This window comes from Pogona vitticeps, chromosome 4, assembly GCF_051106095.1.
Source record: "Pogona vitticeps strain Pit_001003342236 chromosome 4, PviZW2.1, whole genome shotgun sequence".
In the NCBI taxonomy this organism is placed as follows: Eukaryota; Metazoa; Chordata; class Lepidosauria; order Squamata; family Agamidae; genus Pogona; species Pogona vitticeps.
The window spans coordinates 36,691,192-36,709,173 of NC_135786.1; the positions used below are offsets into that span (position 1 = coordinate 36,691,192).

At 38.5% G+C, this 17,982-nt stretch overlaps 1 protein-coding gene across 1 annotated transcript in view; it reads right to left on the reverse strand.

Annotated features, from left to right (window-relative positions):
• The window catches only part of LZTR1 (leucine zipper like post translational regulator 1), a 34,223-nt gene that overhangs the window by 6,693 nt on the left and 9,548 nt on the right, over positions 1 to 17,982 (reverse strand). Inside the window, exons 7-18 of the mRNA XM_020782481.3 lie at positions 15,954 to 16,011; positions 15,194 to 15,333; positions 13,573 to 13,774; positions 12,171 to 12,281; positions 11,233 to 11,325; positions 9,398 to 9,493; positions 8,713 to 8,896; positions 6,410 to 6,579; positions 5,509 to 5,665; positions 3,846 to 3,972; positions 2,423 to 2,572; positions 1,165 to 1,270 (exon numbers count right to left, since the gene is read on the reverse strand). Of these exons, the coding sequence (XP_020638140.3) occupies positions 1,165 to 1,270; positions 2,423 to 2,572; positions 3,846 to 3,972; positions 5,509 to 5,665; positions 6,410 to 6,579; positions 8,713 to 8,896; positions 9,398 to 9,493; positions 11,233 to 11,325; positions 12,171 to 12,281; positions 13,573 to 13,774; positions 15,194 to 15,333; positions 15,954 to 16,011 (1,594 nt within the window). The remainder of the gene's footprint in view (positions 1 to 1,164; positions 1,271 to 2,422; positions 2,573 to 3,845; positions 3,973 to 5,508; positions 5,666 to 6,409; positions 6,580 to 8,712; positions 8,897 to 9,397; positions 9,494 to 11,232; positions 11,326 to 12,170; positions 12,282 to 13,572; positions 13,775 to 15,193; positions 15,334 to 15,953; positions 16,012 to 17,982) is intronic.

Here is a 17,982-nt window from a genome sequence, read left to right on the forward strand (position 1 = left end):
AAAAAAGCTTTACAAGCTTGAAAAAAGCCTTTGCAGAAGATGATCTCCTTGGTTTTGAGGAAGTAAGCTTCATGAAGTAGGAAACTAAATATGTATCTCTTGGGAAACAAGTTTCATAAACTCTACAAAATCATGGAAGTTGATGAAGGATTGGCCCTTTTAGTGGGCTTCTTTGCTCTGTGTGGACATTCAGATGCAATCCTGAAGCATGGCACGGCATTATAAGAATTAGCAGGCATGAGCCTCAAGATCATGTGCTCTTTTTTTTGCCTCTCACCTCTAGATGTCAAGATTAGAAACATTTAACTATGGCTGGCTGTTTCATCTAAACTTGATAAAGCATGGCTTGCAACCTTGTACAGGTCTGCTGGGTTTGGTTCAAGGGGAGAAGGGAAGTGAGCCCTTTGGTTCTTGCCTGAATTGCCTGTGTTCAGATTAACGTTTCCTGAAATGTTTTAACAGAACATGTGAATATGTCATGAATAGCTCAAATTAAACATGACACTGAACAATGATAGCATTCTGTAAATGCAGAGCAGAAAGGAAACAAAAATAAACAGAAGTCTTGGGGCAGCTGAAAGTTTATCAAATTTATTTCAATGTGAGTTTCTGTGGAATGTAACACAGGAAGTAGATTGTAATCCACAAAACTTGTAAACCATAACATGAGATCATCTCAAAATTAGCCCCTCAGATATGATGCTCTGCTAGCTTGGCTGAGATGATTAATACACATAAGAACAGGATTACTATCTGAGAAACTATACAGGGTACATCACACCACTTTCTATACTGTAGTCCCTTCTCTTCCTTATAGGAACAGTTAAAGGGAGCAAGGTTAGCTACTCATATATATTCAAAATAGTTTGTCAGGGAGCCACAAATTCCCACTGGCAACTAAGAGAAACAAGCATTTCTGTCTTGATTTAGGACAAGCTAAGTTCACTCAGTGATATAATAGGGACTAACATGTATAGATTTCTAGAACCAAAAATGTATTTAATTTTCTCAGACTATGACCACAACATTTATATGGGAATGTGAATTAATCTTAGGTTTTCAGATCCAAAATTGTAGGCTTTAAAATATATTATTTCCCATGGAAAGAAGTGTATTTGGGATGAATTTTAAGTAGTTCCAATTTGGTCAGATGGCAACTATTACCTGGAGCACATTTTCCACAGTAACATTCATTTCTAGGTTCTGCTTACAATATGCTTGGAGACGATTATTGTAGAATCCATAATAATAAGGAGCAGCAAAGAGGTAGCTAAAAAAAGCTAGTTAAAGAGAATTCATGATTCAAATGGTAAGGAACAAAGGAATCATAAACCTAAACCAAATGGCATTAAGGACAAACAGAGATTTGACCTCTGCCTGCATTTTCTCTAATGTGCTATTGTTATAATTGCAGCTGGCTGCCTCCTTGAAAATTGTCTCTGGCTCCAGGCCATGCATAGTGCTGCCACTTTAACTATATTACATATGCAGCAGCTGCTACCTAATTTTCTATGAACTCAAACATTCTGGAAAAAGAGTGCAAGCAGAAAAAAGAGAGTGCAGGAGAGAGCAAAGGATGGTGCCCTTGAAGAGGACCAGTTTTTATTGTCAACAATCTTAATTCCAGAATATTGTGGTAGAGGAAACAAAGGTTGCAATATTAGGACTTTTTGAATAGCAGGCATTACATCATTATCACTCATCTATCAAAAGGTTTGCAATACATTCTGAGCTTAGCTGCAACACTTATAGTGGTGGGGACAGGGATGGATTTGCCAAGCAACAATAAATTGTTAAGAGCCATTCCTCCTGTAATCTGATTATTTTGGGATGGGTTGGTCTTGACTGGGCAATTAAGAGCCGTTTACTTGTGCTAAAAACTGCCATAACTGGTTTGTTGACACAGCTCAACACAGCTGTCTGCATTTTTTATTCTCCTGGGAGCATGATTAGGGGGAGTATGATGAGCACCTGCCCTTCAAAATTTACCACTACATGACTATTTCTCAATAGAGCATCTGTTTGTTTGCCTGAGGAGATTTGGACAGAATAGGGTGACAAGAAAAATTAGCAGGCTGGAGCCAGACTTGCTTCTCCATGAATGGAAGGGCTCTTTGTTCTTATGAATTGTGGGGCTGATGCTCCAAAGCATGGTGCCTTATTAAGTAACATATTGTTGCTGCTCCATCCGCAGAGACCACTCTTCTTTCCAAATTGTATTACAGCCTTCAAGACCCACCCATAACCCTTGCTCTGGATGCATAGTATATTAGTTGCCAAATAATTACTGTTTCAGCTGAGTTTATTTTTTTAAATGCTTATGCTTGAGAAAAGTGAATGGAAATCATATATGTTGAGTAAATTTTCACACAGGCATAAAAGGCAGAATCATATTCTACACATGAAGTTACTTAAAGGATACAGTGAGTCTTCAGGAGGCATGTTCACTTCACCATAATAAATATATCTCAGCATGGATTCAAAGGCTTGTTTGCTGGGAACCATCTCTCCAATTGAAATATTAACTTGCCCATCTTCTGGCATAAAAGAGCGAAACATGGCTTCAAAATAACTGGAAAAATCCATATGTGATGGTGCAAGACAAAACAGAGTAAGGCATAAGATTTGAGAGCATGCTCGACATTATCTTGTTCTCATAAAATTGTGCAGCAAGTAAAAAGTAGATTATGAATAGATGCAATACAGAAGGGATGCAACAATATTTTTGAACACCTATTCTACAAATAATTGCAGAGGTCCTCAAAAATTCAGCATTTTGGCAAGGAGTTCTAAAATAAATTTAACATATGTAACTACCAACCAGCTGGCTGGATAGCTCAGTGGTTCAGGTATCTGGCTGTGGCATCAAAGGTTGGGAGTTTCATTCTCCACTGTGCCTCCTTGAGTACAGCCAGCCTGGGTGGCCCTGGGCAAGCTGCACAGTCCCAGGATGGCCCCAGAAGAAGGGAATGGTAACCCACCTCCGGGTATTCTCTGTCTGGAAAACTCTGAAAAAGGTCACCATAAGTCAGAATTGATTTAATGCCACATGATGATGATAATGATGATGATTAACTATCAACCATTACTTCTCCATTTACTTTATACCAAACTGATTTCCTTATGATTTCTTTTGGATGGAAAGAGACTCAACACAGCAATACTTTTAGTACTTTATCAAAATTGCCTCAAAAGGAGAGAGTTCAAGCATAGCAATTGTACAGATGCTTCCTTCACTTCTTATTGGTAGCCACCAAATAATCAGTCACATATATAGTCAGAGTTGTTCATGTTTCCCAGAACTGTAGCCACAGTCTGCTACAGCAAAACAAAGTCTACTGGTACATTAAGATATTATCTTTCTCAGAGACTGTTTGTCATTGCTAACACAGAGAGAGTGCACAGGCAAGATGAATATCAACTTAAAGGCTCACATACTCCTTCTCAATAATCTTCAATGCAATTATCAAAACTGGGAAGAATTATGGATCACCCATAACCCTGGATACCAAATCCGTTCTACATAATTTTTATGAATATGAATATTGCCTTTGGAGCTCTGGCTGTAGAGGGACTCCTAAGTTGGTTGGTTGGTTGGTTGGTTGAATGAATGAATGAATGAATGAATGAATGGAATTTCATATCCAGAGTCATGTGAGATCCTACATCCAAATGCAAGAAGACCCATTCATTCCGATATTCACTTCTATATGTGACAAGAGAAAGACAAACAGCAGAGAAGCTTAAGGCCCACTTCTGATCTCACAACATAAGAAAATGAAAGGAGGAAGTAATATTCCAACAAATACAAGGTTTTAGGAAATGACTGATCTGAGCAAACAAACCTGGAACGAGCTGCAAGAATAGCTTTATGAGCCGGCCTTGGGTGACCATCTAAGAGTAGAATGATATCACAGAAATCTAGTCCAGCACCTTCTAGATAGGCTTTCATATCCTGAATCAATGAGGTTCCTGAATAGCAACAAAGGAAAAAGGAGAAAACACAATACCCAAAGTGTTAAGAAAACAGATTATTTAGTTTTACTGGAATTGTTGGGAATGCCTACTGAGAAATGACTGTGTTAGCTCTATGATTCAGGGTCAAGGGGTTATATAACTTAGACGCTGGGAGATGAGAGGCTTATCTGAACTTTGCTCAATGGTCAATCATTCTCAGTCAGAAATATGCTTAAAATTTTGCCTAGTGACCAATTATTTGTGAGTAATTCATGTTCCATTAAGAAAAGCATAAGCACATTAACCTGGATTGTATGTTAGAGTAGAAGCTGATATAAGAAAAGAGTATTGCACGTAAAGCTATATTTTAAGTATGAATGATATTTAATTTAATTTATATAACTATAAAAATGAAAAACACATTCTAAAATTTGCTCTTGCTAACTCTTGCTAGTACAAAACCAGAACTGATTCCAGCTAAAACTGTTTTAGGTACATTCACTGCTAAGATGAGATTTATTTATCAATCAGTTAACTGACAGCCTAAGGTTTCATGAATATTGAAACCATAAATTAGTAATACTAAGCAAAACAACAAAGCACAAGTAGATTTGTACGATTATAATCTTTACAAGATGCTGAATCACAACGAATTACTATCTGGGGGAGAATGGAAAGTTTTTAATAGATCAGATATTAAATTACATACTCTAGAGCAGCCATTCTCAACTTTTTTTGGCCACTTCCATAAACACAATATGAAAGAAATATAGGCCAATTCAGGATTGTATAAGTTGCATAAGAAAGTGGTGTGTGAAAAATTGTTTCCAGTCTGTGGGCCCCCTTCAAATGTGTCATGGTCACTCAGGGGACCATATGGCCCCTGTTAAGAATGGCTGCCCTAGAGTAAGGGCCAATAAATTAACATCTCTAATACAAGAAATAAGAAGATACATTTGAAAATATTATTTACAATGCTAGAGGTGCTATCAGAAAATTTCATGCTCTCTTCCTCTCGTTTGGTCAAAAGGTTATCCCTGTAAACCATTGAGGAGTTAATTTAAAATATGACATCCTATCAATATTAAGCAATGAGAAGCCATAAAATTAACTATGTGCGTGGTACTACTAGCATATACTAGCATATAGTAGACCTCTGCTCACTATTGTATATAATGACTGTAATATAACTGCTATCTCATTTTACCCACTATTGCAGTAAACAACAGGGGCTAAGACAAATCTATGGCTTTCCAAGGTTCTCTAATATCCCTTGTCTGTCACTCCATCAGTATGAGCTACCCAACCATTAGATTTCCTTTCCTCTGACCTTGCAAACATCATGCTATTAGATGTATGGTTTCAGATGTATTTTATTTCAAAATTGGATTTTACTTATTTTATTTCTAGAGTATTATAATAGTTAAAGCAGACATATAAGCAGAATTAAATCAGAGAAACAACTTGAACATATTCATGTCCAGGATTTCAATCCTTTATCTCAACTCATGCACTTAAGCAGTCTTTGATTTAAGTACGTATATACATTACCAATATCAAGAGGCTGATCAGAATGTGTTCGAAGCGGAGGCTGCTGCTTTCTTCGCACTATTTCTACTATCAAGGATGAAGAAAGGTGCTCAAATTCTTTCATCATTATTACCTGATTGAAGTGTGACTCTTTTACCACAAAATTCAGGCAATGCTCCTAACAAAGAAAAATGATAGTGCCAGTCATCTGAAGAAACAGCGTAAGATGTAAACAAATGTTTGAAACATATCTTCGGAAAATGTCCGTTGAATGCATGAACCAATGTCTACTTCTTTCACAATGTCCTCAAATACAATCAAACCTGATTCCTCTAGTGTTACAGCTATCTACAAAAATATAGATGAGAGATGCCAATTTTGGATGTTATTACATATATCAAATGGCAGTAACAACTATAGTGCTATTTCTTCCCATCCTTGATACTTTTAGCCAATATCCCTTGGCACTATCACTATATCCAGGGAAACAAATGAAGCTGAATACTTTCTCATTCATCGGCTGTATCTAAATCTTCTACTTCATCTCCTGTGGCTTAGCACCGTCATTCCATATGCTGAGGCTAAAGCCATTGTTCATTCCCAACAGTACATGAGAAGCCTTTTTAAACACATGCTGTTCAGCACCATCTGCTGGCTTATGTACAACTGGACCAAATTAAGACACCTGTGCAGGAAGCTCCATATAGCTCCATATGCCTCCAATGGCCATGGCTGCAAAAATCACTGATGGTAGCTTAATCCAGAAAAAGGGTTAACATGTGAAAATTCCTGGCATAGAACTGAAATTTAGTAAAAGGTATTTTACAAAACAATCTATTCTACATTTAGCAATTAGGTACCTGGTTCTACCTAGACTAGTGCTTTTGTTGAACTATTATTCACAGTCCTGTTCAAAACCTACCTTTAGCTGATCTAGCTGAAGTTTGTTTGCATTCTCACACACAACAAGCACATTCTGCAGGTCTACTGAAGCCTCAATGTACTGGACACACAGCTGTTCCAGTCTGGACAGTTTGAAGTTGAGGGCCAATTTGTACACATCCATGATTAGGAGAACATCTTGCACATGTCCTGTATGATGCAAAAATCAATTCATTCTACTTATTGGAAAGAAAATAACAGGGGTGAGATCAGGCTGGGATAGGAGTTAAGGCCTCTGATCCCAATATGAAGGCTGTACTAATGGGTTCTACTAGCATAGTAGTAATGTGCCGAAAGACTTTACAGTAAATAATGCAAAACAATGACCTACTTTATCAAAATCCTATGATGGGAAAAGATACATTTAGTAATTTAAAAAAGAGTTTAATTCTTACAAAAGGAGTTACATAGCATGCCCGAGTATCAGAGATCTGAGAGCAAGACCCCATGCTCTTGGTGAATTCCTTAAAACTGATCCACAGTGATTTGCCTTTAGGCTGAGAACTAACACAATAAGCTTCCTTTTAAAATCAGGTTATTTGTCCATCTAGCTCACAATTGTTTATTTAGACCATCTCTCCAAGGCCTGGGGCAAAAATCCTTCTCATCACTTGCAATGTGAACCTTCTAGCTACAGATGCTGGGAACTAAAACTAAAGATTCTATGTGCTACACATGTGCTCTACAACTGATCTGGGGTTCTTCACTTATTAAAAACTCAAAAGTTCTGTAGGCTTTAAAAAATATCCACACCATTCCACTATGTGTGCAAGGAAAAACAATCAGAGAGATTGTAAAATTTATCTCTTTGATCAAGGCAAAACTGTTTCTCATTTTATTTTCTGTGCCAGTTGCATTTTTAATGTTATTTTTATTATTGGAAATTGCTTAGAGCTGCCAACCTCCTCCAACAAAAATATATAGGTAAAGGTTCCCTCTGACAATTTGTCCAGTCATGTCCGACTCTAGGGGGCAGTACTCATCCCCGTTTCCAAGCCATAGAGCCAGCGTTTGTCCGTGGTCACGTGGCCAGCACTAGACACAGAACACCGTTACCTTCCCACCGCGGTAGTACCTATTTATCTACTTGCATTTACATGCTTTCAAACTGCTAGGTTGGCAGAAGCTGGGACAAGCGACAGGAGCTCACTCCATCGCAAGGATTCGATCTTACGACTGCTTGTCTTCCAACCTTGCAGCATAGAGGTTTCTGTGGTTTAACCCGCAGCGCCACCATGTCCCTAGTGCAAAAATATATAGTTCAGGAAAAAGCACCATATGTATGTGGCCCTGCTAAGCTTGTCCTCTTTTGGAGTGTAATTTTCCTTCTTGTTGCTGCTCCACAAGAGCTGCCTTTCTTATCTGGTGCATATACAATCCTTTTGCATGTCAGGAAGCAGAATCAATGCTGTATATCAGGAATGGAGAATAATGACAAACTGGAATTCCATCATCCCTCACTACTACTACTACTACTACTACTACTACTACTACTACTACTACTACTACTACTACTACTACTACTACTACTACTACTACTACTACTACTGGTAGTGGTAGTGGTAGTGGTAGTAGTAGTAGTAGTAGTAGTAGTAGTAGTAGTAGTAGTAGTTGCTGTTGTTGTTTTATTTTTAAGTAGCCTTTCTCCTGGTAAGGACTCTAAGCAGTTCACAATATTAAAAAGAACAGAATTAAAAATGCAATATTAAAAAGAACAGAATTAATACACAGTGAGATATGTATTAAAAATTAAACTATAAAACTTCTTAAAATACATTGAACAATTCAAATAGGTAAAGCATTAAAAATTATCTTAACTAAAAATGGCATTCAATGGCCTCCCAAGCGACGGCCTATGTTGGCCCAGACTGACAGGAGTTGCTGTCACCTTCTGGAGGAGCACTTGTTCTCTCTTCCTGCTGCAGATAGTGACGCGGGAGAAAAGGTAGTAACCATACAATACTGTCAGAGACTAAGAGAAATGTGATCAGTCCTAGGAGCAGGAATTCTCTCAGTGTACAGAATTGATTCAGTTGCTGGCATTTGCCATACCTTCACAGCAACCATACTTTTTTTGAAAGAAGTGACTGCCTCATTGCTTTTGGAGGAATATGCTAAAATGTCCATTTAGAAATTTGGAATTATAAGTACCTGGCACGATTACACCCAAGTATATATGCTTCCAACTGTTTGTTACTGACAGAAGAGCAACTATGGTTAACATGCTCATGACTTATAAATGAACAAACCCAAAAACAGGATAAGAGGATAGGAATATCCCACCTTTGCGTGGATATTTGATTTTGTCAGTATAGAGGAACTGCATGAGCACTTCAAAAGGCTGAGCTTCTGCTTCCCGGATGGTCACTTCCAAAAGAGGCTGCAGGCGGCAAAGCTTGACACTGCTGCCTGCCATTTCCTTCTGAGGCGTCCCCTGTCCTTCCTCGTCAAGGTCTTGTTTAGATTTCTAACAAAGTATAACAAGATAACCAGAGAAAGGTGGAAAGTGAATTCTGCATAAACTTGGCAATCCTACACATAGTAGCTTCTACAATTTATTTCTCTATGAACCCAATCAATCACACACAGAACTGGGCAAACTGATTTTGCTCTTGTATCATATAGCTGCTAAAAACTAAGAACATTCGGTTTCTAAACAAAAAAAATGATGTTGTGAATACTTAACTAAATCTAACCACAATGCATGCCTTTCCATTTAGGAATAAACATACTCTGATACAGGTAATTTAACATCTTCCATCTCCTCTGAACTACTTTGAAAGGAGCAGCTATGCAAAGGGAATAAAACTGCAGATCTGGAAGATATGTGATTAACCATAAAATCAATCTTCAAGAAATGTCTGTCAAATGTTTGTGTCATTGTCAGCCATGGGCATAACAGCTAATTGTTTTACAAAGTGAACTGGAAGACTGGAAGTCTAAGAACAATTGTTTCAAGATATCGTACCTGTTTCAACCTCTCTCTTGCCTGTGTGATTTTCTTCCTGAGCCACTTACAACGAGCAGTGACAATAGCTGTATGCCCTCGAACCCTTTCTTCCTTCTGTCATCAGTGAGGAGACAAAAAGACAAAAGGAAAGGAAACTGCATTGTTGACATTGTAGTATTCAGCAGATCTGAATTCTGAGAATGCTGTAAACAGTCAGTTTCAATTTCCTGTTTTGGGTAGGTGACATGACACCCTAAAAAGGCAGGTTCCTTACCTGTAACAGTACTTCCTCAAGTGGTTCCTGAGCAGTCACTCATATAGGTTCCACATCTGCCCAGAACCTGTTCTGTGAAGCTTCCATCCATCAGAAATGGTATACTATTTTATATTACGGTATTTTATATTAGTGCAGTTTCTGATGGATGCCTCACTGCTACTCTCCAAATCAGAGTGAGGAGGATGTGGCTCCTGTATTCCTGCTCAGTTCAAATCTCTGACATTGCAGCTGCCTAACAATGGAGGCAAAGTGGAGAAGTGACTAATACGAGCACCTACAGTAGGACAGGAGGGAAGGCTGCATCACTGCAGAGATGAGCTCCCAAAGCTCATCTCTGGTACAGGTATCTGTGTGATCCTTTGTGCAGTTCCACATATAGGTACAGTAGAGCAGAAGCTCACTCACTGTTGATATAGCAGGTGCTGAGATCCAGAGAGCTCCTCACAATCTTTCCAAAGAGGGCTCTCTTTCACTTTGGACAGCCAGCTGACAATGGTGAACAAAAGTAGAGGTTGAGATTGCACAGCAGCACAAGCTCTGCCACTCGTTTTCTCAAACGAAGGCCAGAAAACTACAACAGTCCCAGTAGGAGGACCTGGACTTTGTAGAGGATGTGATTGACCAATATTGTTTGTTCTCTTAGTATCCCCTCACAAAAGAACAAACAGCTTTGTGCTTTGAATTCGTGAAGGCTTTCACGGCTGGGATCTAATGGTTGTTGTGGGTTTTTCGGTCTATTTGGCCGTGTTCTGTAGGTTGTTCTTCCTAACATTTTGCCAGTCTCTGTGGCCGGCATCTTCAGAGGACTGGAGTAGCAGTCTGTGCTCTGGTGCAGTATGTTTGGGAGTTGAGTATTTATAGCTGTGGGGTCAACTTTTGTCCTTTGTGCTTTGTTCCACTCCTATCCAGAAAGTTTGCCTTCTTCTATAAGTGCATGCTTTTGTGGGAACCATGTGCTCCTAAATGTGGGAAAGTGAGAGGCATGCCCTCTCCTGAGGCTGCAACTGGTGGGTGGAGCACCCTCCAAAACACTAAATGCCTCCAGAAGCTCCCTGAAACAGGCAGAACTGGCATATATAACTTCAAGGAGACCACAAAGAAGAATAACATAATGGATGAACAATTTAGACTATGAATTTCATAGAATCATAGACAAAGGAATTATACATTTTTATGCAACAGGAATATGTGTGTGTTTAGTCGTTTAGTCGTGTCCGACTCTTCGTGACCCCATGGACCAGAGCACGCCAGGCCCTCCTGTCTTCCACTGCCTCCCGGAGTTGTGTCAGGTTCAGGAATATAAATACATACATTTGAGAAATTTGTTAACACTCAATCTTAACATACACTCCACACATATTTAGAATCCTGAAACTCTTAATTTGAAAATTTTCTCACCATGTTTTTACAGTCTGTTGAAATAAATAGTTCAAAGGGATTACAAATAATGCTAATAGTATTGCTATTCCAGAAATAAATCATGAGCAGATACAAAAGCAGTCTGCAACATCTATTCATTTTCACCTTGTCACTTTGAAGCAACTTCTGATCAACATTTTCATTAGAACTCACCCACCTCTCCAAGAACAAACTCCAAGTCACTAAATTGCCTGGTTTCCCACAGTCGCCCATAGTCATCATGTAACGTACATTTTGGGTAACAAGAGAACTGAAAATAAAAAAATTAAAGTTCTGCTGAAGTCTGAATGAAAACAAGTTATGATAATAATTGTAGTTTTACACAAGCCAGTGTATGATTGTTAAAGTTACCAATAAACCAAAAATTTTAATTCAAAATCAGGTATATCGGGTATATTTGTTTAGTTAGTTTAAATCTTTTTACCCCTCTGTTCTCCCAAAAAAGGATCTGAGGCAGTTTACATAATTAAAAACACAATATTAAAAGTTAAAAGCAGTAAATTATTTAAATATTAATTTGCAGAGGAAATAGTATGAAACATTGAAGCCTCATTCATGTGGCAAAAGTGATGTAGATGGCTACCTGAAATGCAGCAACCTTCTGAACTCACCTCCAAATAGAAAGTGACACTATTTACTATGATAAATAGGTAACTAAAACTAATAAGAGACAAATAGTTTATTGCACTGAAGTATCTCAGAACAGTTGTGTTCATACACATCCAACCATACCCTTTCCACAATTTGTAGGGGAGGATTCAGCTAGTTAAGCAGAGGAAGAAATCATTTGCTTACATTCTTGGGATTAAGCAATGAGATTCCACATGCTCAGGGAAAACCTATGGGCAGTGGGACTTCAAAAGGACAGTAAGGTGTACCAGAAATGAATATGACCGCTCTCATGCTTCAAAGCAGAGTTCAAAGAACAATTTTAAATGTTGGTGTAAGGGACTGACTTGTTTGCATTGCGTTTCCTCCTGTCACTTAGCATGAGTGGAAGACCGAAAAGGGAAATTACTCTATTTTCCCCTTTAAACATAATTAAAGTAAACAATTTATTTTCTTAAACTAGATGAAATGGTTTCACAGTGTTACCTGAAATCTATACATTTCTCCACTTCTAATATTATTGTCCACTGTCCCACCAAATATGTACATTGCATCACCGATAACTGCTGCAGCATGGAAAAGCCTTCCAGTGGGCAACTAGAAAGTAAGAGAACAGATGAATAAATATTGCATCCAAATTTATTTAAAAATCCCTTCTTCCATCTGATTCTTGTTACAATACAGTAGTTAGCACCCACTGTCTTAGAATCACTGCCTCGCTCCCATCATCTTTTAAAACTCGTTTGATTTAAAACACTGTTAAAGCGAGGCCAGGATGGAACTGGATAGAAAGGTAATGGAGACAATTAAGAAGGCAAAAAATTTTTTAGCAATGTGATCTCTGCCTTACTTGGGCAGTGCAGACAGTTAAACTGTTCTTGGATTTCTCCGCATACTGAGCAAGGTATTGCTTTTTCTAACACAGTATTGTACAGTCTATCAGAAAGATAACAAAAGAGTATGGAAATGTAATCATTATCCTTCATCTTATTTCAGTGAATTTTAAGACTGAAATAACATCCCTTGTGAAACAGGCAGGAATTATTCTGATAAACCCGATTATCCTCACTTCCAGAGGAAGCCATAGATCAATCTGATGAGCTTGCTAATTCTGCCTGTTGAAAGAAACAGGAGGGCCAACCTAAATTCCCCATTCACCACGTGACAATAAGTGGTTCCTCTCTAGCACTACAGGACAGGTCTCTGGGAAAAGAGCTATTTGAGGAACATTGTTTCAAACAACAAAAGAAAAATCCACATTGCACCTATCCAGAAATCCTCCACATAAGAAATGTACAAGAATATATATAATATTGTATATTATGGAATTTTATATTAGTGCAGAAATCAAGGGAACTGAAAAACCATAAAAGTTTTGTATCTCAAAAGTTAAGAAGCAGGGCACAAAGTGAGGTAGCCAAATGCAAAGAAAGGCAAATGGAAGTTTGGTAAGCATAACTGGTCATATCGGTCATGCCTTTTTTCCTCACAACAGCTGAGGACAACAGAGCCCTGCTTCTTTGCTTCTGACCAATCTTCTGTTATTGTCTGCCTTTCTCCAGTCACCAACCAACCAACCAAACAAACAAAAAAAACACAAAAAACCCTCCCCCAAACCAATAACAAAATACAAAATGTAGGTAAGATCCAGAAGCACACTGTGGTACTACTGACACAATCCACCCTACAATCTCTTTTCGCACTTGTTTGTCCTCATCAACCAGTGAAAGGCTTGCTGTTGTGGTGCTGGCAGTAAGAGGCAATATTTTGTTTGCTTCAAGGATACATGAAACAGGCTTTCTATTTTCTTGTCTTTTAAGTAAGTGATACTTGAAAGGCGTGTGTGTGGAGAAACAGTAGAATGAATTAAGGTCTAAACTATTTTCACCTCACTATCTGGACTTGCATGGATAACCTCCCAGGTCTGAGAGTCCACATCATAACAGTGAAGTTCGTTGGGCAATGTGTTGTCTGCAGCACCACCAAACACATAGAGATGACGATCGAAGGCAACCATTGTGTGGCCATATCTCCGTTGGGGGGGAGGAGGAGAGCCCCGTAGCAAGTGCTCAGTAGGAATTCGTGTCCAGCTAGTAGAGAAAACAAAGGGCAATTACCAAATGAATTTCTAACAATTTAGCCCTTAGAGCCAACAAGTTGCACATGACCTTCAATGCAGTTCCCCAGGTTCCATGAAGCCCTGATATTTGGAAGAAAATTGGGCCCACAATAGCAAATTTGAATCCTCTGGATGTGGAGTTCAAATATCAGCTTTCTCCAACCTATTCTATTCCAATCTAATCACATATTGTATGTAATTTCTATAGTACCTTTCTTCCCTTCTTTGTCATATAACGGTAACTTAAAATGCAATTCTGAACATACCAACTAGGGAATACGTATATCCCACAGAATGCAGTGGGGAATTTCTGTCTACAAGATAAACATGTTTAAGACTGTGCTTTTATTTTTTTAACCCTTATATTGGGTACATTGGTACAGTACACTCAACAGTCTGCAGCTAGGAAACTCAAAAATTACACTGGCTGAAATTCAGTAGCAAGTTGCAAACAGACCAGGACCTGGAAATCAACTGAGCTTACAAAGAATTCCGCACACCAAATCCCCACTGATTCAATGGGCCTATTCTAGTTGGAACTTAAGAACTACTGTTTAGGAATAAGTACAAGTTCTTGCCTGATCTGAATAGTTGACCGTACTAGGTGCATTTTTATAATTAGGATGCTCTGCACCTTTTTGGATCCATCTTTTAAAAAGGTATAGACAGTCACTTCTACAAAGCATTACTCTGCTGTCTCACTGTACCATGGAAGCAACCCTAGATTTTTAAAAAAATACACCTAAGTGTCCACATCATAACAGTGAAGTTCATTGGTCAATGTGTTGGTTTTTTTTTTTTTTGGACTTATATACCGCCCCATAGCGCTACAAGCACAAAACCAAACACAAAGAGATCATGATCAAAGGCAACTATTGTATGACCCTATCTCTGCCTGGGGGGGATGGAAGGAGGAGGAGAGCTTTGAGAGGTTCTGGTAGTCTGGTAGAGCTTCAAAATAAGCTCTCAAAGGCAATCTCTATTTTGGTTGTCTAGGGACCAGTTTTGCTGTGTACAAAGAGAATCATCATAAGAAGGATGGCCACCAGGTGACATACTGGCCACAGCAACTATCCATGGGTTAGTTAGTCTGCATCAGTGGAGGGCCAAGTCTGCATTAATGAAACCAGAGATCTTCTAGGTACTGTATATAGATAACCAATTGATGTTACTCTTCTAAGGCTAATTGATATAGTCTCAATTTTCTTCATTCCTTTTTCATTAATATTTTCATCATTTGCATCCTTGACTTCCCCTCCCCCAACAATTCATATTTACATTACGAGGCCCTTACTGAAATCGCATTAAATAGTTCAACTGTTTGTTATCTTGCAGAATTTGTTTAAATGTAGCCACTGTAGGGTTTAACTTGGTTACATTTCAAACATACATTTGTTCCTTGAATTCAAACTGAAAAAGATTGTTGGTTATCTTTGCTCCACTTTGGCCAGAAAAGACAAACATTTTCTCTTTGCAAACAGCCACAGGGAAATTGCAGCATGAAGGAGGAATCTCTCCAGTTTGTTTAATCTGAAAAGCAGCAACATAAAAAATTATATTTTTCATTTAGAAATGTAAGAATTAAGCACTTTGAAATATATATGTCTTTAAATTTTGGCATACATCATATTTTACTTACAGTATCAAAAAATAAACAAGGATTATGTACTAAAAGCTTGAATCTTATTAGCACCTTACACCACAATCTTATAAACTTCTACTCAGAAGCAAATTCCATTTAATTAAATGTAATCTGCTATTAAATAAGTGGATACAGAATTACAATCTTAGTTTTTAAAGTATAATTCATCCAGAAAAATACAGCTAAGATCCAAAGAACTGCACTCTGCTAACTCTGTACAGCAAAAGCTGGACTGAGATTGTTTCTTAAATACTGGCTGAAATCCTATGTTATGCAAACAGTATAGCTTTTGGAAGCAAACTGCCATAGCTTAAGAAATCCCCATAGACATTATTTGTTGCATACTGAATTGCATAACTCTGCATGTAACACTAATGTGACACTTTAAAGTTTTACATTCATTATGGATTCAGTTTTCATGGCCCCTGTTCTCATTTTGACATGATCATGTTTTCTAGATCAGACAACAGTACACCAAAAACACTAGAATTAAATGCTGAACTCTTACCTCTTCCCAACAAGTTAAATCTCTGTCTTGTAAACTAATGGTCCACATGTCATTTAATCTGTATTGAATGAACAAAAGTTATATTTTACACTATATATATATATATATATATATATAGCCACCACCTGTAAATGTCAAATTCACAAGCCACAATTTTTAGACAGAAAGGTTTTCTTTGTGGGGCAGGTTTAGGGGGCACCTGGGGGCAAATAGGTCTCACACCCCATGTAGGATTAATTAACATCTTTGTTTTTCAACATTTCATCAAATCCCACAAACAGCCCCCAGCTTGAGGCTCAAACCAGATAAACCTAGACAATCCACTCTCGCCTCTCTTTTAAATCATGTTGTAGGTGAGGCAGAAAAAGCTCCTTAAAATAAATGTTTTGCTCCCAAGGAGCCTCACATTCTCCTGAGAGCTTTTTCGGGAGAAAGGGGAGGGGGAATAACAGTCTGAATAGAATTATAGGACCTCTATCCCATTAACCTACCCTAGTTTCTTTTGAATATTGATAGACAGGATTATGCAACAGGAGACTGCTATAAAGAGCTTACCATATTTTCTTAGAAAACCTTTTTGATACAAAACCATGGTACTCCTACTCTATATTCTTTGTTAGATGAGAGATTCCAAGAGTAAGGAAACATCTTTTACCAATTATGAATTGAAATTGCTTGAGAACTACTTCAAACTTTTGTAATTTTGTGCTGTTTAATATCAAGTTTGTATCTCCAGGGGGACAGGTCTGTTGTAATAAAAACATGAAAGAATATCCCGGCATCTTAAATGCTATGGTATTTTATTAGGGATAAGCTTTGAGGGAGTATAAATCTACTCTTTCAGGAGGGTTAGGAGGGGGTGGTGTTAAGTACTGAGCCTTTCCCAGAAAAAAATGAGCTAGGAAGCTGTAGCTGTCACACTATTCTATATATCCCCCCAGAAGTAAATGCACTTGCGACATCTGTCCTGCAGCTTCTGAAGTCCCTGCAAATAAAATTCTTCCAACTGCTGGTGTAACCACTCATTTGCAGCATTAGTTGCCTTCGGAACACTCCCAAATCATTGTCCCTTTAGATGTTTTTTTGAGTTTGGGGAAAAGATAATAGTCAGAAGGATCCAGGTGAGGAGAATAGGGTGGATGGGGCATCACTTGAAAGCCTAAGGACCTCAGTTTTGCCATTGTTTCACCTGCAGTGTGTGACGAGGCGTTGTCATGCAACAGGATGGCACCTTTGGAGACCTTTTCTCGACATTTTTCCTTGATGTTTTGCCTCAACTTCATCAATAAAGCACAGTAATATTTTGCATTGATGGTTGAACCCTTTTGGAGGTAGTCCACCAGCAGAACTCCCTTCTTATCGCAAAAAAACTGTTGCCATTTGCTTCTGCACCGACCTTTGCACTCGGAACTTCTTTGGCCAGGAGGAACCACTGTGCCTCCATTCCTTAGACTGTTCCTTTGTCTCAGGATCATAACAGTAGATCCATGTCTCATCACCAGTTAACAGTTTGCCCAGGAAATCTGATTCACTTCTTGCAAAATGTTCCAAAACAGCCACCGATGACTCCACACATTTCCTCTTTTGTTCAGTTGTCAAAAGTTTGGGGATCCACTTTGCTGCCAGCTTTCTCATTTCCAAGTCATTGTGGATAATGGCACCAACTCTCTCACGTGATATTCTCAGATATATAGCAATACTTTTGGCTGATATTCGGTGGTCCTCCACATTTGCATGCACAGAGACAGAAACAGGCCTTCCACTGGGTTTCTCACTTTCAACACCGAAATTGCCAGTGTTAAAATTGACAACCCAACGTTTAACTGTTGCAGATGAAGGGCCACTGTCACCCGAAGTTTGTGACATTTCATCATGGATCTGCTTTGCACCTTTCCCTTGGAGAAACAGGAAGTTGATTATGGTCCTATGCTTTTCCACACCGAACTTTTCTGGAGGTGCTGCAATGTTCACTTAGGACTTGAATATGAAAGATAAGTTAAAATCATAGGTACCAGTGGTGCCTCGCATA